Genomic DNA, 25,415 nt, shown 5'->3' on the forward strand with positions numbered 1-25,415 from the left:
AATGCATTAGGCAGTAGTCACAAAATGCATTGCCTTTCTCATATACCTGCTACTACGAAATCAGAAGCAGATAAGTTCTTTGTATATCTCCCCTTTCTCTTAGATTTAATTTTTATTTATTTCTGAACTGCAGATATCTTTGATCTGAATTGCAAAAATGCATTAGTATAATATAAACAAAGATATGCTCACTAGAGTCAGAAATTATATGCATCATCTCTAAATCAATGGGAAAAAATATACAAAGAACCAGTAACAGATATATTACTTTGTGCTTGAAATATTTTTATGACAGTTCTCATATAATATGGGTGCCATATATCATGAATTGGATTGTTTACCTAAATTCTTAATAAGATTGTACTTATTTATGTAAAGTACATTCTATTCTTGCTACTTTAAGAGTTGTCTTTTCCAGAAATGTAAGAAGCTACACATTACCGCTAATATGAAATAAATCCTTTATTCTATGCTAACTGTATGATCAGGATATGTGGACACTTCACAGACCATTAAAACCTTTCAGTAATTGATAGGTAATCGCTCATTTACTGGCTGCAGCAATGTACATGAGAGAGAAACCATTTTTTCTTACTAACGTAACATGTAGAACTTGCTGCTATTGCAGCGCTTAATGTTCATAGTGCCATATCATTTTTAATGCAAACACTCATTTTCTGCCTCCTTCTTACATTTTCTATTAAAATGCAACGCAAACCAGCATACATTTCATTCTATCCCTTTGAGGGTTGCATAAGCAGTTCCAAGGAATATCAGCTATTGTATTGTTGTTATTATTATTGTAAATAAATATCTCAGAGTTTAAGGGGTAGATATTTCATCAATTTTTTTCTAGGAGGCTCACTGCCACTCTTTGAAACTTTTTACATCTTCTTTAAGATACTGCAGTTTTTAATGCAAATAACACCTTGCAACCCAAGGCAGATTCATATTCTAGTTAATAAACAGCACCAATGCATTTGTCAAGACTTTAATGGCAACTGTACCTAACTTCTCATACACCAGCTTTTCTAGGATATGGCTATGCTGAGGAATTTATTCTGCTTAACTGCTTTATATTAAGCAGTTTTCATTAGCCATCCTCTAATCCGTATGAACAGAAATAAACAGAGTCAGAAAAATGAACTGTTTTAACCCTTCCTATTATTAAAAAAAATCTTAGGTGAGTTTTGTTATTAAAAACAAGGAATCAAATACAAGTAAAACTGATGCAACTCCATTTAACCAATGTGAGAATTTTTACTAAGTTTGTGCATTAAAGACCTATGGTCTGTCTGAAATTTCCAGCAAAATACAAATTCAGAGTTTATTACACATTTGCCTTGAAGTTAAGAGACTAATTACATTAACTGATTTATTAATAAATGGGGCTTTTTGTCTAATTATTGTAAGCACTAACAGACTGGGGAACCATTTTAAATGTCTAATGTGCCTTGAAACAATTTTTTTAGGTTAATTACATTTCTCACTAAAGTCACTATAGATATGCTCCTTAGGTTTTACACTGGAAGATTAAAGAAAAAAGTAAAGATGATTACCTCATTGGCCAACTCCAGTAATATGGGGGCAGCTGCATTTTTCATCACCCCATTCAGGTACCTAGATAAGACAAAGCCAGGTAATTCTGCAGTGGCAAGAAAAGGCCACTTTATACATGTCAGTATCCCTTGTGAATTTCTTTCATTTGGGGGAAAACACCCCAGTACAGAGTATTTAATGGGAAATCTTTTAGGAAGTAAGTTTTTTAAACAATCACTAACTCTCCAGGGTTGTCTCCTATTCATCTGAAAGATATGTAAATCTCAATTAAGTCACTGGTAAAAAAAACCCACAATAAATCAATAAATTAAAAAATTTTTGGCTTAATGACATACAAATAAATTATATCTGTACTACTTAAAGATGCATCACAGAAAAATAAACCTCTATTATTCACAGTAAAGATTTTGGGTTTTACATGATCTCCAACAACTATGAAGGCGCACTGTACATCTTATTCAATTCACTACTATGCACAAAACCATAAATTCTCGAATTTAATCCAGATTTTATCAACTGGGCAGTAGTTTAAATACTAAAGGCTTTAGTGAAATCAGAGTTTAACAATCAAATAAATATTCTAAAGAGAAGATAAAAGAAGAAACATTTAGGATCCAATACAGGTGAATAGAAAGTCATTATTCTATCAATGGCAAAGGCTTATTTTTTCTGGTTAAGGATATTAGAATAGTATGCATACATGGTGACGTTTCTGACCATTGCTTCACACAACCTGTCCTTCCTTACTTCTGTTACTTTCACTGTTTGATGTTTACTTCAACAATGCCTAAAACCTGTTCCCAGGAGTTGATGGGAACAAGCTATATTATTGGAAGCCCCTTTGTGCTTGCAGCCATATGAAAAAGAACAATAGTTACCAACATTTGAATCTGCTCGTTTATCCTATCTGTATTAGTATAGCACATCATTACTGACATCATTAGAAGGCCACAGCCTTTCTAGCTCCATCATTATCTATCCATCAGAAGACCACTCTTCTGCTCATTAGTTACAGATATTAAAATTCTTTATCATTTTACCTTTCTGTGGAATGGGTGTAACACCTTTACATAAACCTCTTCACAGAGGATTAGAGGGCTTTTTGTTTGCAAGTTATTCTGAGGCTTAATGAATAAAGGAAATGATTTTGGTGTAGCCTATTTCAATTCTACATTTAAAAAACCACAAAACAAGATACCTCGTGTATATTTAAACACTGAAAATTTACAATAGAAGGAAAAAAAGGAGAGATCATAAGCAAAATACCTAACCAGGAAGATTAACTTGAGATTAATGTTCTAAAACATACATCTAGTTGATGGAACAGCATAGCTACAGCTGACAATGGAGTAATTTTCTGTCAGATATTTCTAATGCTACTGGCAATTCTATTATGGACTAACAGGTCTCACATGATGACGGCAATACCGTTCTGAAAAGCTTGCTGATCCTTCTTGTAATTTACCTTCTTGTTTGCCTAAATTTAAGACTAGTAAGTCTCAGCAGAGCAGCAGAAACTACTCCACCCAACAGGGACTGCTGGAAATGACTACCTTCAAAAATTGGTAGTTTCTGACTGAGGAAGGCAATGGGAGCACAATTATCTGCTTGTATGTCAGTGGGAATAGAAAGGAGCACACCACACAGTCTGGGGTTTACAGCAGTAAGATGGATGCTGCAGAAGAGTAGAGAAGAAGACATGTTTGTCATGTTTATGCTTGAAGCATTTCAAACTGGCTTCTGACTCAAGTAGTCTGCCCCTGTAGCTTACGAAACATACTACACAGTAAATCTACTAAAACAGGATTGAGATGAGTTTTCTAACTATTAACCAGAACATCTCTGATTTTAAAACATGTGCATTTTATTCGGCCATGTTAATACATCTGCAATATGAAATACCCAGAAATAGCATAAAGAATGATTTTTCCCTATCACCACCATATAGCTTCATACATAATGCATTAGTTATGTACTGCTATCATACTTCAGACAGTACAGAAGGGAACAGGAGACCAAATCCTCCTACCTGATGTGAGCCAAACTTAATCATACCTACAACCTTACTGACACCAATACAACTGCTGCTTTGCATAAAGCAAAATTTGGTCTCACGTTACAGGTTTAAGTTGTTGGAACTAGTAACACATCATAGAAGTGATTTAAATGATACATATGTTCTAAAAAAGGGTTATTTACACAGCAGTTACAATTAACATGGAGCCCTTCACTGAAACTGTGCTAGTGAAAAGTAAATGAAAATAGTATTGTATATACATGGTTATTACACAACAAAATGTTAAGCCAATAACCTTCCTAAACAAGCATCAACACTAGGAAAAGTGCAATGTGATCCAGCACAAATTTCTGCAGAACCATACAACTACAAAAAAAAGAAAATCAAACCCCCCAAACAGCACAATTCACACTAGATATTCTGAACCACTGTCTGATATAATCAGGCTGTGCTTAGGTTTTAAACATATGACTCTGCAGAAGCACAGTTAATTGTTTACAAATGAAGGCTTTTTGTTTATTTTCCTGATTCATACAGATTAATATTAAGCATAAATATCAGACATCTATAATCACAAGTATGAACTCACTTGCCATGCAAGCTCCTCAGATATGTCAGTCTACAAAGTAATATTTTAATTGCATACCTTTACCAGTTATCAGCATGCCCCAATTATGTCATTGCAATATTTTTAGCCTATAGAAGTAACAGACAAACTATAAGGTGTAGCAAATACAATTTATTAGCTTGAGATGCAAACAATTGTAAAATATTGTAAAACGACATAAAGGTTTTCATCATCCCTTAACAGCTATTTCTGACAGTTCTGATGATAAAACAGCAGTGATCTAAAAATTAATGCTTTAACTGGCAATGCATGAATTTAATATGCAACTTTTTGTAACGTAACACAGATTTGTCTTAAAAGTACAAGCAACTGTAACAGAACAAGCTCCCTTGCCCTAAGGAATTTATCATCTATATTAGTCTTGACACAGAAATCCTGTAATTACAAACTATAGGCAATATAATAAATACTATCACATGCGCTGCAAAAAATATTTGTTTATCCTTACTTAGAGCCCTTTCTTAATCAGACTGACCAAAAGCTGAAAAATTTCTGCATTTTAACTGAAAAACATTTTTATGTGATCTGTTCTGTAGTCCTCATCCCAAATTTTTACTTTATTTTTACAGAAAATTAGCTTCATAAGCTAATAAGTGAATTTACTCATAATTGCCATAACAATTAGTAGTTATAATGATACTCTTATCCGGGGTGGGGCAGTCATACCTTTGGTAGTAAGTTTCAATAGCTTCAGCAGTGTGATGCTTGGCATGTGTTCTTTTGATTTGTTTCTAGAAAAATGAAAAAACAGTTTTACAAATGTGTCATAGATCAAAACACAGAAATCATGACTGCCCAAACACATGTTCCTTGGCTACACTTTGATATATAAACTGAACTATGTTTTTAGATTCTGTACAGAAATGACATTCAATCTACCTATTGAATTGAACGTCTTCGGACTGTACTGCAATGTACCATATATGTAAAAGCCAATAAGGTCACAATAATTGAATCTAAATAAGTTTACTGAAGGCTGCAGAGGGCAAAGAAAAGCTTGTTCTCTCTTTCAACCTTTGTATTAATTTTCCCTCAATTCAATTCCATCTAAGTCTGGTGCACTCTAGTTTTACAATTCAATTGGCATTTTTAACCAGGAAGAACATTGCTTAAAAACAACTTATTTGAAAAACTACAAAAAGTAATTCCACAGAGACTTGCCACTTGACTGACACCTGTCATCTCATGATAAATGACTCCATTTTCTGCCTCTCTTGCCTTCTGCCACTCCGGCAATGGTCATTTATCATCATCTCTGTCAGCAATGGAAAGCAGCACTGACAGTGCAAGTCAGCAAACATTTAGCACATGGAACCACGCAACACAGGGAAATTATTATTGTCAGAATAATAATGGTTTAGCATAATTTATTACAGGTCCACCAAATAAGCAAAGGGTAGATGTTATTAGACAGATGGATGGGTAGGCTTGGCAGCCATCCACTGAGACTCAGGCGGTGCTTGATGTGGAAAAGGGAACATCCTCCAAACCAATCAGAAAGCTGGCAGTTCAATTACAAAGAAATAAAGGGACATTCATCATTCAATTAGGCACCTGTCAACCCTCACAAAGGAGAAAACTTCTAACCTGGTACTCCTGGGAGAAGATGCTCAGCAGAGTGGACTGCGATTGACTGGAACAAATAAAAGAAGGACAAAGTTAATTACTGGAGTGCACTGCAAAGAAACAAAAGAGAAGGGAGCTTCAAAGGTAGGCCTGCTGCCCTGTAATCTAACAGAACATGAAAACAAGTGTGGAAAAGTTGTTCCAGATGAACACCTCAGACAAAGGCTTCCTGCTGCTAGGTCAAGGAGAGAGCGTACAAGGGAGGGGAGGAAAATATAGCAAGAGTTTCAAAGCAAACGAGCATATTGTATGGGTGATTCCTTTTTCAGTTTCAGAACCCAGAAAGTCCTATCAGGAGCAGGTAGCTGAGTTAAAAGGGAACAGGCAAAAAGGAAAACAAAGCAAAATTTCCATTAATAATTGATGGCGTTAAATTCTATCAGCATTTGGGAACATGCCGCTTGTTCACTGGCAACATATTGAAATTCATTTTGTTAGCAGCAAGGGAACCTCTTCAGTAGCTGTCTCATATTCAGGTTAAAAACTTCCCCCTCTGTCAGAAGTAGCATATGGGACCACTGGAACATTCCCACTGAAACTGATGTGCTTTGAAAATAGAAACTTTCACAGCAGGAAGCTGAGATTCCCCGGAGTCGGTCATTTCCAAAAGCTGCCATAAGCTTCATTCATCTAAAGCTCCACTCAATGTCAAACACCTGGCAATGAAGCAACCTGGAAAGCATTCTTCCCAAGTGGGAATTTTTCTCTCTGAATTGTTAACATTTAGAAATGGGACAAGAGTTTTTTTTCCCCTCTGAAAGGCAATCAATACCACACTGCTACTGTTTTCAATTGTCCTCTGTGGATATATCTACCTCATCACATCCTGAATACAATTAATTACTCCTGATATATTTTCCTACTACATGCAACTTGAACAAATTACAGTCTCAATAAATCGAGTTTTATGGTACAGCAAAGCATTATGAATAATTAACATTTTTCCTTTTGTGAATTTACCTCCTAAGGCATAGCGTAAGTAGTTCAAAGATTCAGCAATCTCTAAAGTCTTGCTCTTCTGCCAGATTTCTTGTATGTGAATTTAACACCTGTATCACATCATCCGTACATTAAATGTAAATATTCTTTCCATACTTAAATGGCCCTTCTTGTGATTTTCACACCTCAGAAATACTAATTTAAGATAAGGAAGTCTTACTCCCATTTTCAAAAGGGAAAACTGAGGCACAGAATGACTAAATGGTTTGTTCAGGCTTAAACAGATGGTATGTCTATGCAGCACAAAAAAAGTTACCTCTAAACCAGCCCGTTGAAGCATCAGGAACAAAGCGACTAGATTAAAGCAGTGCTATATAAAGAGCTTACTAGTTTGTCTTATCTGTATCTGTGCTTCCAGCATCTCTGCTGTAACACCGTATTTTGGGCTTGTCTGCCCAGCGCAACATCTGTGTGACAGCAGTAAACTGAGCCTGATCTCTGGTATTTTACACATGAGAATGTTCACCCTGAGTACTCACTGACTGAATGTTAAAACTGTACAAAAATGATATCAACTAATATACAGATTTATAAAATTCAGGGATTACAGAAAAATAAATTATAATATAGTAAAGAATTTAAATATTCTTAAATATACATCATTTGACTCATAGGTCAGGAGATATGTACCACAATGCCTCCCCAAAAGGTGCACCATTCAACTGTGGCAACCTTCAACATGCACATGTAATCATTAGAAGGTGAACAAAGGAAAGAAATTAAGATTATATACTTACACAGGCTATATACATATGCAAAGCTAAGGTATTTCAAGTTGATTTATTTAAAAAAAACCCTGCAGGCTATAAATAAGTTGGAGACATATGGCTCCCTAATGGCTCGCCACGTAACTATTATTATCTGGCAGATTTACACGGTCATAATGGTAGAACTGAATTTAGAGAAAAGATGTGGAAAGAACCAAAACAAAACAGGATAGCATTTAACTGAATTTCTGGTTTGAGTTCTCTCCCACTGACATACCAATTTTCGTATTTTTAGGCTATTCCCAGTATGATTACTGTACTTACTGTACCATTATCCTAGTATACCTACTGCCAGATCAAAAAGAATTAAGACCATTATCTCTCTCTTCACACTCCTGACTCCTGTCCATTTTATTTGTTCCCCTGGTGCTCTTGGGTTTTGTCCGTCTCCTTCAGTTTAGTTCAATGCTCCTCTCCTATGCTTCCAACTGCTCAGATCATTTAGTCCATGAACACTAAAAAATTCAGTCCAGTAACTGAGCAAGTTAGATATATACTGGATTGTAGTAAAAAAACATTATGACTGTGATAAAGAGAATTGTTTCAATAGCACTATTCAAAGAATTTCCAGCCTTACTACCAGATCCTTCTCCTTCCCCAGGACAAGTGGATTTGTATCTTCACATGGCTGCTTCCATGTTTCTTCTGGTTAACACAGTTCCCCTTTAAAACACTAAAATCACTTATCTGCCACTCAGTGTTTCCTTGACACATTCCATTGCCACAACTTCCTAGTAAAATGAAATAGCTCCTCAAAACACAGCTAGAGCATCTATTGCAAGATGCCATTGACAGAAAACTGAAACGTCATGGTTTCAGAAAGCTCTGAAAAAGACAGTGCTGTGCACTTGGAGAGGGGACAGAAGTCATGAACGTGCATTTGCATTGCAAGACAGCACGATCACAACTGCTGATACTGACAGCAGGGATACTGCCATGTAACTTATCATTACTTCCACAGGAGCAGACAAATTCCTAGGGCTCCATCCATCCTCTGATGCTTCTATACAGGATTACAAAGCAGCAAATGAGCAGACAAAATAATATAGCTGAGATATCCAGGAAAACAAACATAACACTGAAAATACCTTTTATTCAAAATAAAATTTCAGTGCTGAATTATTGCCTCTTATGGAATAAACTTTATAGTAAGCCTCATGGCTTAATGCAAGGCTAGGGATATAGTCAAGTTTCTGTTGAGCAAGCTCTTTTGTAGAGAACCAGCTGCAGAGCCAAGGTACAGATTTGCTGATTTTCTGAAACAAACAAAAAAACCCAGACTCATAATTCTGAGTACTACCTAGTTTAAATAAATAATAAATTAACTTGTTATCCACCTTGTAGAACTAAATCTATTTTCCAGGAAAACAAGCAAACCTTTCTCTTAAGTTCTGTAGCAGCCATTTTCATGGAAACATTTTCTTCTGCAATTCCAGATGGTAATGGATCTAACTCCCAGAGCTCTGTTCAAAGCAACCAGCCTCACTCTTCAAATACCTTCTTTTTCTTGTACACCAGCATCCATAATGAATCAATTTACCTTTTGTTACTCTGTGTTGATGTCAGTGGCATACTTCCATCTGAATGCCTGATGCATTTTGTGCTCTTGTCAATACATAACTGGATTTAGACAGAAAACTGTGAAATCTAAAATCTGCTAAAAATGCCCACTTTTTAAAAAGAAAATAACTTTTATTTTAAAAAAGTCATTTCTAGGTTCAAAATTATATAAAGATATAAAAAATTGCTTATCATTAAAAAAAAAAATATTACAGATATCAAAGTCCATATTTAGAATGGGATACCCAAGTCAGACCAGAACAAGAGATAAGAGAAATTATCTCTAAGAACTTAGACATCAGTCAAGCTAAAAAGACAACTGCAAGTCTGGTGCTGGAAAAAGAATATGCCTTATGGTCATTTAATATATAAGAACAAAATTTAGACCATTCTCTTCTAATGAATCCCAGAATTTGGTAGAGGAGGAATGCTATCATCCCTGGAGAGTATTTCAGAATGTTTTGCTTTGCAATGAGTATTCATATATAAACTAGTAACAGATAATATGCTGATGCAGATCAGTGCTTCATAACTAGAGCTGATATAAAACTCTAGCCAAGAAACAGCTAGTAAGAATGAATTTAATTGGATCAGATCATCTCAACATAGCAGGCTATCAGATTTAGTCAAGATCTGGGGTGCTGTCCAACTTAATATTTGATATTTACTACAGCCTCATCAGGAGAAAATCCAAATATGACAACTTCTGCAAATATTATATTATCAGACCTTGCAAATAATTCATTCTTTAGGGATAAAACTTACACCTTTCTACTTTACTCATGAAAACATAAAATTTTAGGTACAAAACCTAAACCTTCACTTATTTCAGCTATTAATTTTAAAATGAGTTTCCTATCCCTCACCCTTAACTCCACAGTTTTGCCTAAAATAGAAAGCTTTACATTTCATGTATTTTACCATGGAACAGAGGAAGAGTATCTAGGGAGATCTGTACAAAAAAAAATTAAGTCAAGAGTAAATATGAACTGCAGTATTTAATCCAGTAATTATTCACACAAGTGGGGACAAGCAGGAGGAAAGCAAAGTCCATCATGAGACAAATATATATATAGACTAGCCTCATTTTTTTTAAACAAATGAAATCTACAAAGAACACTGCTTCATTGCTTTCCTTTCACAAAATGGAACATGTCACCTTGATAAGACGGTAAATATATTGGTTAAAAAACTGCGTGTGGGGGCAGGAGCTGTGTTTCCAAAATTCATGTTACATGTGAAATCCCAAAGCAGCAGTGTCAAACCTTCTCTTGGAAGTGCATACAACACTGCACTTGGCTACTGTAGGAATTCAGGTAGGGGGAGAAATTGTTTCTTTCCTTCCACAGTCTCCAGCGTGAGTATATAGTGCTAGTCATATCCCTTTCTGAAATGTTCTGAAACAGACAGCAAGACACTCTTATTTCTAATAACTGGAAAAGAAGTTCCCCTTTCCAGGTATAAGTTTTAAAGTATTTTTACTAACGCAATATTGAGCTTTAAAATAAAAGGAATACATACAACTTAGGGCTAGAATTGCATGGTGTTGCCATGCGGGATTAAGAATCTATGTGAGGAAAGATATATATATCTATTTGACAAATTTAAATGAATGGGGGTGGAAGGGGAATCCTCCTCACAGCCATCCTGAAATTCCAGAATGTGTGTCTAAAATACATTTTTCCTGTTACATTATCAAAGACATGAAAGAAACCCAAACAGCCTTTTAATTCTCATCTTCTGTACTGCAAACGCTTTGGAACAGGGACTCCTAAAGCAACCAATGTTTCCATACTGCTTATCACATGCTAACCATAACATGCTCTTATTTCTGAAAGCTCTGTCAGTAATGGATTTCAAATAGATCTAGCAGCATTGGTTCAAATGTGTAACACATGAATGGATGCTTAAAGCCTCCATGGCTTCCCAGAACTGCAGGATGTAGGCTAGCAAGCACCACAGTTATACCTGTAAACCAACTAAAGCTCGTCTGATGATGAACCTTGCACCTGGGAGGAGGTGACAACTAGCGGATTCTCAGAATTTCTTCTATGTGTCAGGATTGTCAGGACAGGAAAAAGGCTCCTTAGCAGTCTGAATGGTTCCACATGAGGATCCAGGAATGCTCAGGAATAACAAAGGCCTACCAAAGCTTGAGAACCAGTACATTTATATGCATCCAGGCACTGCAGAACATGGAACAAGGGAGGGAGACTCACTGACCTCTAGAATAGTTATGGCTTCAACCTCTCTTCACTGCAGCTTTTAATATTAAAATCTTTCCTGAAGTTTTAATATGCTTCTGGTCACTCCTCTGAAAGAAAATTCTCAAAAAGCAGATTATTGTCTCTGTACACATTTGTACTTTATCATTCACAAATCTAACATTGATTCATCAGAAGTCAGTGAATTACCAATTTAAGCTAAATCAATATATGTGTCTATATGTGTGTGTGAGAGAGAATACATGTGTTTAAATCAATATATGAGTTTGAATTGGAGTAACTAAGTAACATAAAAGTACCTAAGTTTATAGTTACAACACAGTAATTTCTGTAAAGTGGCTATCTTCCAATGCTACAGCTTTCCAGCTACATCAGTTCAAGTTCAGGATACAAAACAGTTTTATTATTTCTTCATAAGAAGACTTCCATACAATGAAACATTATCAGTAGCTACTACTTTGGGAACTACAAAGCCAATTCAGTGCTGTTGGGGAAAAATTCAATAAATAAATATATATTTATATGACAAGAAGTACCTGCTGGTATGCTCATTTCAGACTTAGTACGATCACGTTTAAAATCAAGATAAAATTCAAGCTCATCTGAAGAACTATAGCCCTAATCAATTTTGAAATTCTCCGATATCCAGTTCAACAAGCTGTACAACAGTTCAACTCAAAAGGTTTGAATATGAATCACTTACTAAAAATTGTCTTTGCATCAAAATCGATTTCATACCTTTGGTAGGATCAAAAATAAAAAGCAAAAGTAAAGAGTCCAAGGAAAAAGACATCCTGCATTGCAGGCTTACACTCTCCAATGATAATAAAAAGATTAAACGCAGGCATGTGCATACAACTTTGCTGCCTATAGCCAGGGTTTTGAGAATAACTGTATGACAAAGCTCCGAGAAGGCTACTTGAGAAGAGTCATCACTTCTATGACCTTGACACTGGTTGGTCCCACAACTTCTATAGAATTTAGTGATGTGCGAGAACAGATGATGGTGCAATACATAGAAATGGCAGCATTTAAAATTCATAGTAGCATAAGGCCATTACTTTTCCCACTGGGCCACTTGAACTTTAATAATGTCTGACCTAGTTGGCCAATAAGTTCTAGCAGCAGACAGAGGAAAATTGCCAGTATTAGATACTGTTTGAATGATTTTTCATTTAGAAAGACTTAGAAGTTCCTTTAAGAACAGGGCACCAATTCTTCCTGTAGACACCTCATTTTTGGTGTCTGTTGTAATGGCCAGTATATTTTAAAACAACTGCAGACTATGAACAATCTGTATCAGCCATGAAAAAAATAAAATGCAGAGGTAAATACAAATTATCAATACAGGCAATGATCACAAAATAATGCTAGCTCTCCTCTTAGAGCTAGCTTTATCTTCCATCTTAGAGATAAATTCAACCTTTCACCCACACCACAAAAATCTAAGTTTCAACAGCAGTAATAAAAGTGTAACATAAAATATGCCATATTCAAATGACTACAGAGTATTTCTGATCAAGTGCCCCAAATGAAAAGAGAAGTCAGAAAAAAGATGCTATTTTTCCAATTTTCATATATATGCTTATGATGAGAAGAACAGCATTATGCTTTAAAAGTGGATAAACATTGGCAGATATTATGGTTAAAAATGGAACTCTGAAAACACAGGAACAGAAGAGTGGTATTTCCAAATGAAAAGAAACTATTTTTTGGTCTTATTGTCTTTGTAAGAAAGTACAGAAAATAGATAGTAATTTGCCTGAGATATTGTTCTGATATTTTTTCTTTCCAGAGTTAGACAGCACAGTGCTTGTTGCATGAATGTTTGAAACCTACTTAAATGTCAAACCCACATAGAGACCCTTGTAAGTAAATACTCTTTCACTCATGTTTCAGGTAAGGTCTTTTCCATAAAAACATAAAACTATTTTGTAAGGTTCAATTTTCAAGCTGAAAAATAATTTCAGATGCAATACAGAACCAAAACATATTCACAACACAGCTTTAAAAACTACAATGTGAGTGCTAAAACATAACATTAAAAGTCTAAAATATTCTGACATCAGGCTTTAATGACTATTGAATCTTTTCACCTTACACATACCAGAACTTCTCTGGTACCCTTTGATCATCTAGTCAGGGAGTCAACAAAAGAAACTCATAGGAGTCAAATACGGTTTGCCTCCCACATACACCTTGATAACCATAGTACTTGTCCTCCACATCTCCATCTCCTGGTATTCTCTAAAATTCTCCTTTTAACTCTGCCAACAAAATTTCTCAGAAAATTAAATAAAAAAAGCAATGCTTGAGAATAACATAAGGAGATGATTTGCTATGTCCTTGTCCTCAATGAATCCAAGTTACTTAGCAAGAAGAAAAGTTTCTCAATGTCCAGGAAAGAATCAGTGAACACACCCCAAAGCAGTGGCATAGAGCAGCATACCTGAGACTGAGAGAAAAAAGCAAAACCTCTGCAAATTCCTTGTTTGCACTTAACTGTACATCATCCATACTTTATTTCTATCTACTTCAGTTAAGATTATACAGAAAACATGTTTGCAAGTTTTAAGTCTTTCTCTGAGTACCACAATCTAAATGTTGAACCATTAGACAAAAATACACAAAAATTGTAGTTATCTGATCACGGCTGTGCAAAGAATGATAGTCCTAGGCTGCAACAGCAATGGAGCTCAACAAGCAGTTAAGGCAAAGAAGCTACAATTTAAACCAGGGATTTATCCCTCACCTTTCCTATCTGCCCTCTTGATAGGGCCAAGGTCCATACATTGAAAAAGCACTCACTTAGTAGGCTATTACTGGAAAGAACTATTTGATATATTCATTTTGTGTACATCTTCCTCATTCTGTCTGGTTAACTCTTATCGTGCTACATCCCTGCCCCCCAGGAAAAGAATCAGATTATAGAATACGTTGTCAAGGGAAATTTTTCAGACTCAAATCTTAAATTTCCTGACTGTGGAGAAAGGGGAAAACTACTCTACTATCACTTCTTTTTTATTCAAAGCTATATTGTCCTGTGTAAACAAGATGTTTAAATTTAATTTTAGAAAACTATTTTTATGAGTGAATGGCAATTTGAAGCTAATTAGACTGTTCATTTTACATTAAAAAATTAGGCTGTATGTAAAAAGCATATCTGTGCCAATCTGAAACTAAACAAATCCCCAAACACCCTTAAACAATTTGCTCCTAAAAATATATAATCAAATTTAGAAAACTATAAATTATATTTAAATTTATTATTTACAAGCAATTAATTACAAAGACAGCCAGGTGGCTTTCATTACATAAATTACTGTTAATGACACTTGCCTCATGCTGCTACTGTATTTAGCATTTGCATGCATCACATGTCAAGCACACATACTGTTGCATACCTATCTCCAGGGTAGAAAGTGAACACCTAAAGTCAAGAAAGCTTCCAGTAATACAATCAAAATTGTCAATTCCTTAAACAAGTCAGGATCCAATCTTATTAATGTTTCCCATACAGGATACAATTTAAAGAATTTTAGCTCTATCAAACATGGATGATACAGAAGAGTAGTTTTAAGTAAATTCCAGTTTTGGGTACAATACAGATTTAAGGCAAGAAATTAATCCATTTATAGATAGTCCCCTTGATATTTTTAGTCTTAAGCCCTATACAGTGTTTATCATTTAAAAGTTTATTATTTTAAAGCTACGTGTAATTAGAAAACAAAAGAAAAAAAAAAGAGAATAATTCTTGTCTATCTACCTAGTCAACAGTGCAGTACTTTGCCCTGTATCTCTAAGTTATTATACCATATATGTAGATATTTACAAAGTCTACTTTCAGCCCCAGGGGTACAGCTTACTGTGTCACAGAGGGAATAAACTAATTTCATTCCACTACTTACTTCCCATCGGAAAGATGGCAGAAATGCACTAAGAAGGAAATCGAGCTGTTCCTTTTTACTAGTGGTCTTCCAGCACTCTTTTTAAAAAAGCCGTCTACCTACAACTGGCAGGCAATATGCAGGGAACATTTGACAAGAGGTGATCACAACATTACATTATTCTATCCGAAAACCTCTCTAACCTTCTTTTCTACTCCTACCAACAGGATTTTCCTTTCCCTTCCTCCTCTTTCCAGAGATTTAATTTTTGGTGTTCTTTGCACTGCTCTGAAAATCTGTACAATGACTATATGCTTTGCTTCCTGCAGTGCCGCAGAAAAGGTTGGGTTTCCAGGAGAACTCTTACGCACCAAACTAGGTTCACCATATAGCATCACCTTCATTAAGCACCAAAATTTGACCAGTCTTGGTAGAATGGGCCCAAAGGCCTCGGTAAATAAATGCGGAAGCCAAGGAAGAAGAAAAACTAGTTCAACATCAAACATTTATTCTAAAATAAACTGAGAGTTACCTCAACATGCATCAAGTCATATGGCATGACTCACTGACACTTTTTAAATTTCTGGGAGTTGTCAAAAACATAATAAAAATATACATTGCTGTCTTTACATTAAGCACATAAGGACTAGACTTCGCAAAAAAAATAAAATCCATGAGAAGGGTGTAACTAAACTTCACTGGAATTCAGTGGAATTTGACTGTTAACATCCTTCAGGCAGCCTTCAAAAAGGCCTCACACAAAACATCCCAACTTTATCCTTTTAAAGTCTCTCTATATTACAGTAAAGCAGCAAAGTCCACAGTACCTTTTTTTCCTTCAGATTATCTTTTATTTATTCTTCACATTTAAATATCAGGTCTTTGTATGTTACCTAACTTCTAAGAGCGGCAAATTAGCAGAACTAGGACATCAGAAGACAGTGGAAATTGAGAAGTTGGAGAAAAAAATATTCTGAATTGGACTGTTTAGATTTCTGCATGTTAGTCAGTAACTAACAACTTTTCTGACATATTCTTACAAAAGCATGTCTATTCTTGTAACAGACTCAGTCACCCCCTCCACTTTTAACCAATGGGCATCTGAATATGTTTCCCAATCAAAAATAGGGATGTCGAGACCTAGTTTATAGAAATTAGAAGATTTAGAGGGAAGAAGGGGGCTAAGCCATAAATTAATACTAATTTGGGGTGGATATCCTTTGTTTTCAAGCTTCTTTTAAGAATAAGTAAAAGTTTCTTCTTTCATTTAGAAGTAATTTCTCCTTCCCCACAACAGTAAAGCTTCAAGGCCAAGAATGGAAAAAATGGCATGAATGTAACTTTTAGCAGAGCAGATATGCAAATATTTTTTCTCTCAGTACCCCAAAGTATTTTGTTAATGCACCACTTTCCACTAAACCAACTGCAAACAAATCTTTAACTTAAAGTTATGGCTGTTCATATGTAATCTGTTACCTGGATTAAAAAAAAAGGCAGAAGGCCTCTCTAGCCACCTAATCACCATATCAATGACACATGCCACAACAGAGAAGCACTAGTTTATTTGATTGATCATGGTAGATAAACTCCAAATAACAGAGAAATTAACAAATGCTTGACATTTGCTCAACATCCATTATTCTGACACTGCTTTCAGGATTTCAAAGCCTGGGAGTATGCTTAATCAACATTCATATTCCCTAGTGAGCTACAGGCACCATATTGCGCCCCGCCTTAGTACTGATGAAAACTGCATATTGGCCATTTCCAAAATGTTCTGGGACTCCACACAGGGCCCCTTCTCTCCCTTGTTCCTGTTCTGCAGTTTTCTTTTAAACACTTCCAAGACAAAAGCATCTGCCAGTTTTTCTCTCTGGGGATGTATGCAAAATGAACTTAACAGTTTTAAGGCAGGAGAAACCCTCACATCTAAATTCATTCATAGGACAGAAAAAGGCCTAAGAGGCCTCTCTAGGGACAAAACCCTGCTGAAATTTTCCCCGACAACAGTGGGAGCTTTATAAAATCTAAGTCCAGACAATTTCCAATTCAAATGCCCAGCATAGCATGACCTTTGTCAGATCTATGAGCCCTAGATGCACCCACTATTTTTTTATTCTAACTAGCACAGACATTAGACAGGGCACTACTGCTAAGCAGGAGGTTGAATATTTGCATGCTCTTCTATTGTGAAAATGTAACAGTGACAGCACTGTGTCGAATTCTTTTCCCCCTAGAACTTTAACTCCATAGGAGAGGCATAGCTGACAGATGACTCTCCCAACATCTGTGTTATGTACACTGCACAGCTGAGGAACCTTGGATCACTGTCACGGCTTCTCGGAGATGACCTACACCTTTCTTATATCTACCCGTGATCAAAAAAGTAAAATAAAAATTTGAAAACGCCGTTTTTTTAAATGAAAAGTAAATATGGCAAGAAAGATTAACATAATTTAGTCATTAAGCTGTTCACATAGCAGCTCACCATATGTTGTATAAATGTCCTATACAAAATAATTTATCAGACCTGACACGTTGCACATCATATTGTATTATTTAATATGCTTACTAAAATTTCATGGATCAAGCGCCACTTCTGAAAGCATACAGAAAGCCCTAGAAAATATTTCTTCATCTTCCATGATTTATTTTGATTACCTTTTACAGCTACATGATAAAGTGGAACTTGCAAAATTACGAGGTTAAGGTTTACACAGCTATTGCTTCATATAGTAAAATATAACAAATGGCTCCATGTCTATATAGGATTTTACTTGCATTTAATATTCAGAAGCACATGAAACTAAGCACATTGCTTTCCACTGCATATTTTAATATTTTAACTGGTTATTTCAGTAAACATCCCGATTCATTAATGCAAAGTTCCATTGAGATGTATATATATCCTTGATTAAGAGACTAAAGAGCTACGAATTATAAAATCAACTAAAGCAAATAATTAATGTGATACATGTTGACCAACCCAAACCTGTCTACATAGAAATAATATTAATTTCTACATAGTAGCTGATACATTTGAATATTTTTAAATTACTGAGCTTTAAAGTGTTAGAATGGCAAGCATCTGCACCCAGATAAACAGACAAAATTCTCTATCCAAAAACCTCAAACCCACAAAAATAATAATGAATGATCACCTGTCACTGACAGTCTGTGTCTAAATAGTAAATTAAAACAAAAAGTGTAAGCAGGAAGTTTGTGGGTAATAGTTGTTGGGCAACCAATGGGATTTGTTTGGGAAAAAATGCTCTGCACTTAGAGGACATACCAAACAGATAGATATAGCTAGAAAAATATTTAGACTGAAACCATGCATTTATTCCATAAAAGACCATTTTCCTTTTTCTCTCTCAGACCACTGATGTCAAAGGAACACAATACAAATGAGATAAAAAACGCAGTCTGACCTCTCTTTCTGGTCAATAATTAAATTTTCCTGTTTCTAATAATAGGATGAAGAAAAACATATTCTTGTGTCAGATTAACTCATTGCAATGAGGTCATTAAACACTGTATTTGGAATAGAACTTGCTTGGCCTACTGGAGTACCTGCTAACTAGTCAAAGCAAATCTTCCTTTTTAAGCTCTGTAAGAATCAGAAATCTAGCTTATGAGTTATTTTTATCTTTTTATATTTTGTGTATCCACGATAATGCTTGTCTAGGAAGACACATTGCTCAGCTGTATTGAGAACTGGACAGCTGCACTGACAACATGTATTTTATATTAATGCTGGAAATGGCTAACGTTCAATAGACTTTTCATCTGTAGGAACCTATACTTACTCTCTGGCTATTAGTTATCGTACTTTGCACCAGCTGTAGCCTCATAATGAGTATCTGCATTTCACAGAAGTGCAATAAAAAACTGGATGTTACCAGTATCTATAGTGGACCGATAACAAGTTCTGCCATGTCCTAGCCAACCACAAATGGGGAGAGAGATATGTGGTGTCCTTATTGCTGTCTGGGTCCTCAATTAACAATGAGGAACTCCAAAAGACCCTTTATATTAACTCAGTCACAGGAGTGAGTATTGCCTCTATTTTGGTCACAGTTTTTACATCGTCTTTGAAACAGTTTCAGACAGGCTGCATTACACAAGAGACTACCTTTGCTATCACATGGGTCTTACTCAAAGAAATATTTGACAACATTCTGCTTTCTATGGAAGAAGAATGTGTGCTATCTTAGGACCTTTTTATTCAGTGTTGAAGCTTCTGGGGGTATCTGGGAATCAATGCTATCAGTGCTCTCAATGCTTCCAAGACCTTGCAGGCCTAGATACAGATATACAAATAGAGGACATTCACCCAAAAATAAAGTCCTCTTCAGCACCACATCCTGACCTGAAGCCATTTTGACAGTTTGGATGGACAGCAACACTTGCTTAAATATCCTATTCAGATGAGAAAGATAAAACAGGGGACTGAAGTTCAAGAATTGTCCAGCATAAAGCAATGAGACTGCCACTTTCAATCAGGCTACTGGATATCCTGGAGCATCCACTGGAAGGGATAATACATTCCATTCATATCACTACCACATTCAAAACATTATGGACACTAGAATTTAAAAGAAACATGTATGAAAAGAAAACATAAGATAGACAAAAATGCTTTAGTTGCTGACAAAACCGAAGTTTTCAACCTAAGGGGTTCACAAACCAAAACATTCTTCCCACAACAGGCAGAGATTCCTGTTTGGCACATTTAAGCCTGCTGACAAGAAGTTCATTTGCTTTGAATTCTTCATTTGAAGTCCATGGACAACAAGGACTCCATGAAATACAAGTTGAAAACTAATGATAGAGCGTGAAATCTTAGCATGCCAATGGGAGTTTGAAATCTACTTGTATGGTACCAATTAGTCAAACAAATGAACAAGGCTTCTAACCATCACTGGATCTGAAGAAAACAGAGCAGTATTTTTCCACTCCTCTTCCAATGCTGTCATTCTTTTTTTCTAACAATACTCTATCAGGCTTGTCTTAGAGCACCATTTTTGTAAGATCAGTTACTGTATTCCGTATTCTTACAGAAATTAATCCTTACCATTATTTCACTCAGTTTAAAGTATAATACAAGCTTCTGAGACTTTCACATTGCAAACAGATACGGTATTTTCACCAGGAACTTAAAGGAATAAACAATTAAAAATGACTCTCATAGAAGCATATACGTTATTTTGTTAAGTGATGTGATAAGCTATGAGGCATATATCAGGACCAAAATGGTTGTAGTCATTAATTTAAGTAATAAATCACAGGTCCTGCCAACAATGACAGCAAACAGATGCTAACAAGAAAATGTATTATTTAATATTGTCCTGTGTTAAAAAAATGTAAGTGTTTAGGACATGTCTTAAATTTTTATAATAATATGCATTTAATACATTACTGTTTTGACACATACAAGAATCAAATTTATAGGTCTCATTCGGCACTTGCTTTCTCTTCTGTGAACACAGAATGGATTCCTGAGGGAAAAAAAGCTCAAGAAGTGAATGTTTCAAATGCACAAAATAGATTTGTTTGTCTTGCTGTCTTGAAGTAAGTATCATAAGCACTGAATCTCGTTAGAAAGTGAAAACCAACATATTTGCCTTTATGTAAACAGAAGTTTTCCCTGGAAGTTCCCAGGAAACTCAAACAACTATGAAGTTTATCTATATAGACAGCAAAAGATCTTATCATTTGCTACAAAGTTGAAAAAATAATTCCATACAATCCTTACAAGCAGCATGTTGGTACTGAGTAACTCTCAATGACCTGCTAAATTATAAAAATAGCAGAAGTTTCATTTTCCATTGCGACTTATTATTTGTTTCCTACATCACTTTAAATAATACCATGGAACGCTGATTTTCACCAACTGCATCCCTTGCAAAAATGCCAAAACCAAATCAAAACCTATGTTAGTTATTAAAAATGTGATCTATTCCATCCCTTCCATTCATAGCCACCCTCCTCTCAGGACTCTGAAAGCCACACAGAATGATGATCTGATTCAAGTACTGACATCTGAAAGTGGAGGAAATGCAATTATGCCTTTTGGCAAGCCCAGCCAAACTGAACAGAACCACTGCGCATATACCTTCCCCAGCACTGCATCTCTGGTGCTGTACAGCCTGCTGCATAAGGTCCCCCTGCAGGAGGGTCAGTTGTTTCTAAGAAGATCACTGCTGTTTCCAAACCTTTTTGTTTTGCTTTAAGGAAACTGTTTGGATAATAACACTCCTGTTTGCATTCTGTTTCACTTTCATTTTCAATCAACTCCTCCAGGTATCAGCACAGGTCCTTTCTTTGAAGTGCTTCACTCAATGCTTTAAAACACTTGAGGAAGCAGTGATCAGAGTATGGAAACTAAATTTTCTTCATTAAATCTACTGAAGCAGATATTAAAAATGCATTTAATATACTGGGGATGGCTGGTGGGCATCACTGACTGTGACAGGCCAGTTACTGATGAGCTGCTGTCAGACGGCCTTCTCAGCAGGGATCTGTGTCTAAGGCTGCTGAAGGACAGCAATATCTTCCCTTGTGTGTAAGCTCTATTCATCTCCCAAGTATTTACTAAATCACAGACCTCTGCACACAAACCCAGTGTTTCAGCGCATGCTAACAAATGATGGATGGCCTAGTCAATTCGTTATGTCCTGAAAGCGTGATTTCCTGCCATTCCAATCATCAAACCTCTAGAGCCTTCAGAGCTGATCAGTCCTGGAGAATATATTTTGCAGGCTCTATTAAAGGAGTAGAGGTTCTTTCCATTAGTCTCAAACTTTTTTTTTTTTCCTGGCTGATTTAAAGAGAACTCCCTCCTTCCCCCTCCTTTCAACAACCACTACCACTCTTATCTGTGTAAAGTATTCAGGGCATGTACTGTTAGTATGTTAGCAAAATAGCACTCCTGGAACACCAGCCAGTTTAAAAGACAGATTTTGTTTGTGACTACTATAAAACACGACAATCTTTTATTTAAATTCATCTATACGTCTTTATTATGTAACCTAGACAACCCCAAAAACATTTTGTAACTTAGATTCTTTGATCAAATACCTTTTACAGCAAGGGAGTGCTCAAAAGGACCCATTTTCTTTGTATTTGCCTAGTGAAACATATCAGAGCTCTCTTAATTGTGTTCCTCCTAAAAGCATAAGCCACTTAAGAATAAACTTCCGATGTTCCAAAGACAGGTTAGCTGTCAAAGAAATAAAGCTTCTAGATTTCACCCTTTTCATAGCAAGGCAATATACTTGACAGTCTTTATTCTGCATGCTAGAGGAGAAATTTTATTTAGCTTACCTATTCAATGATCTATAGGACCAGAATATATGTACCTCACAGTTCTTATTCTGAAACACAGAGCTTCAAACAAGTTAGTGCACAGCTGCTGAAGAGTTCACTCTCTACAGTACAGCACAGTTTTTGAAGGTGGTATAACAGATATGAGTAAAGTTTAGGTAAATAAGCATCTGGTTACTCTGAAATGCAAAGACCTTGGATTTCTTTGCTTGCTAGGTGTGATACAGCCATAGCCAGCACAAACCAATCCACATTGCCCTACCATTCACCTCAACCTTGACCTGGAGATTAAACTCACTTTTATTGCACACAAAGGTCATCTGTGTTAGGTCAAAATTCAAAGTCTCTTGTCAGCTAAGGTTGATATATTCCAACCTTTCCTACTCTAATGCATCAAATTTTTCATGGTGAGGTCATATTCAGCAGACAGTGTATTCAGCAATTTATCGTGCCATTGTAATATAGCCCAGAATATGATTGTCCAAAAACCAACGCATGAATAAAATATTTTCCCCTCTGATGTAGCAAAACCCCTCTGCTCATAAAATTCTAGACTAGACTTGTTTGCAGGCTTCAAAAGAATGATACAATATGGAACTGTTTCTGAAATACAGTCAAGAATTACCATTTTTATCATCATTGTCCTTAAGTACAAGCAACATGAATATAATGGTATCCTAAAATCCACAAGTCAATTAAAATGCACATATGGTCAGCGTTAAAACTTCCACTTCATCCTTCCTTAACAACCACCATAATCTGTCCCTTAAATCTACAGACATCTGCTGGTCTGTCTGATGACACCAAGCTTGCTTTAGAATGAAATACTTAGAACAAACAGTGCCACAAGACTTATATTTCTATCCTACTGGTGATTATCACAACCACTGAATTTGTGAAATGGCAAAAAGTACAATCAAATTAAACTTCAAGAAGCAACACAGTAATGTACACTGTGACCAAGACAATTCCTCCAGCTCTGACATATAAAAGGATTTATTTTCTTTCCTCCCTTCCTCCCCTTCCTCTCTTTCTTTCACTTTCTTTCTTTCACTTTCTTTCTTTCACTACTTTCTCCTTTTTTCACTTTCTTTCTCTTTCTCTCTTTCTTTCCTTCTTTCTTCCTCTCCTTTCCCTTTTTATCCTTTTTCCTTCTTTTTCTCTCTTTTACTGTTTTTTCATTTTTTTCTCTTTTTTCTCCTTTTTTATTTTCTCTTTTTTCCTCTTGCATTTTCTTTTTCATCTGTATTTTTCTCTTTTTTGTCTTTTTCTTTCCTTTTTTCTTTTTCTCTTTTCTCTCTGTATTTTTCTTTTTCTTTTTTCTTTTTCTTTCTTTTCTTTTATATTATACAAGAGCACCTAACACACAGCAACAACTGACTCAGAACTCAGAATGCATTTTCAAATTATAAGGAACTAATTTCCACGTCTGCTTTAAGAGGCCTCCTCCAATCACTGTATTTCACAATCAAATCTTCAAAGGATATAGGACTGGCTTCTAAGTGGTTTGTATGAATTCCTCAAGGTCAAAAAGGCTTTCCCTTTACTCAGCCAAAATTAATTTCACAAGTGTAATAAGTCATATTTTGTGTGATTAATTTTTTATAAAATGAACTGTACTCCCATATGGTAGCACTTTCTGTATTGGAAGGGGAAAAGGTTAAGAGAGAGGGAAGAGGCTTAGTACTCAAGGACTCAGAAAGTACAACTTTAATTTTGGTTGTGTATTTCAAGCAAAATTTCAAGACTAACCTTTAAAATAACTTTGCATTTTGCTAGGATGGACAACATATGTGGGAATGCTTGTAAGGAAGAGGATGATTACACTTATAAGAATTGTAACAGAAAACTACAATGGACTTCCTGCAAAATTAACTTTCATGTTGACATGTACTTACACGTCATCTACTTTTTAGTTAATATATAACATGCAAACAATTAAAAGAACCTCTTTCCATCTTCCAAACAAATCCGGAAGGCACCCATGTCCTGAAGACTTAGAATTTACATGTGCTGACATAAGACATTTCTGTCTAAACCCTGTCTGTTGGTATTTGAAAGCCCCAAAACTGAGCAAAACTGTATTTTCCATTCTACTCTGAAAGCTTCCACTGCTACCAATGGCTAGCTTTTAAATAAGTATCTTACATTTAATCTAATGAATAACAGGGGAGACAAAGTTCTTCTGAGTAATATGGTGATTTAGCTGGTATACTTGGTATTACAGGGGAGGATTAATATCCTTCGTATTTAGGGTCATAGTATAAGCAAATAGTTTTTCAGCAAGGCATACCCAATCCAACCAGTTACAACTTCTTTAAGGCTTTTCTCTGAAAAGAGAAACCCTGTACCGTCCTCTGGGTTGGTCTATCAAAGCTGTAATATCTTACAGTATATATCCTACCAGGGGTTCAAATGCCGAGAACAACTTTCCAAAGGGAACAGTATCAGTTCAGAGCTCACATAATTATTTTGTATAGTAAATTTTTATTTCATTTGAAGATTATTCTGAATATGCTACATTTTATTGTAGGTTATTTCTGAAAACATGTATATTAATTTTCTTTTCAAATAATGAGCCAAGACCTCTTTCTCATCTCTTATTATCAATCTGTTTACCAGCGAGGTTAAATGCAGCTTCAAGTACATAACAAATTTTAAATTATATTAGGCTTTTGCTACATATAATAGACGAAACCAAACAGTAGTGTAAAACTGTTTACTCTGAAGTCTGACATAAAAGAAGAAAAAATACAAAACTTTAAGCATTCTACTGTTTTCACAGCTGCTCTAGTTATATGCTCCAGATCATTTAAA

At 35.6% G+C, this 25,415-nt stretch overlaps 1 protein-coding gene across 10 annotated transcripts in view; it reads right to left on the reverse strand.

Annotated features, from left to right (window-relative positions):
• The window catches only part of CDIN1 (CDAN1 interacting nuclease 1), a 130,784-nt gene that overhangs the window by 98,871 nt on the left and 6,498 nt on the right, over positions 1–25,415 (reverse strand). For 5 of the 10 annotated variants that reach the window (XM_074868182.1, XM_074868183.1, XM_074868184.1 and 2 more), the window contains exons 2-4: positions 5,793–5,838; positions 4,872–4,936; positions 1,560–1,620 (exon numbers count right to left, since the gene is read on the reverse strand). In XM_074868182.1, the coding sequence (XP_074724283.1) occupies positions 1,560–1,620; positions 4,872–4,936; positions 5,793–5,838 (172 nt within the window). Of the gene's footprint in view, positions 1–1,559; positions 1,621–4,223; positions 4,274–4,871; positions 4,939–5,792; positions 5,839–25,415 lie in introns of those variants that run through there. The other 5 variants (XM_074868190.1, XM_074868187.1, XM_074868192.1 and 2 more) reach the window with 3 other exon arrangements.

Source organism: Strix uralensis, chromosome 4, assembly GCF_047716275.1.
Source record: "Strix uralensis isolate ZFMK-TIS-50842 chromosome 4, bStrUra1, whole genome shotgun sequence".
In the NCBI taxonomy this organism is placed as follows: domain Eukaryota; kingdom Metazoa; phylum Chordata; class Aves; order Strigiformes; family Strigidae; genus Strix; species Strix uralensis.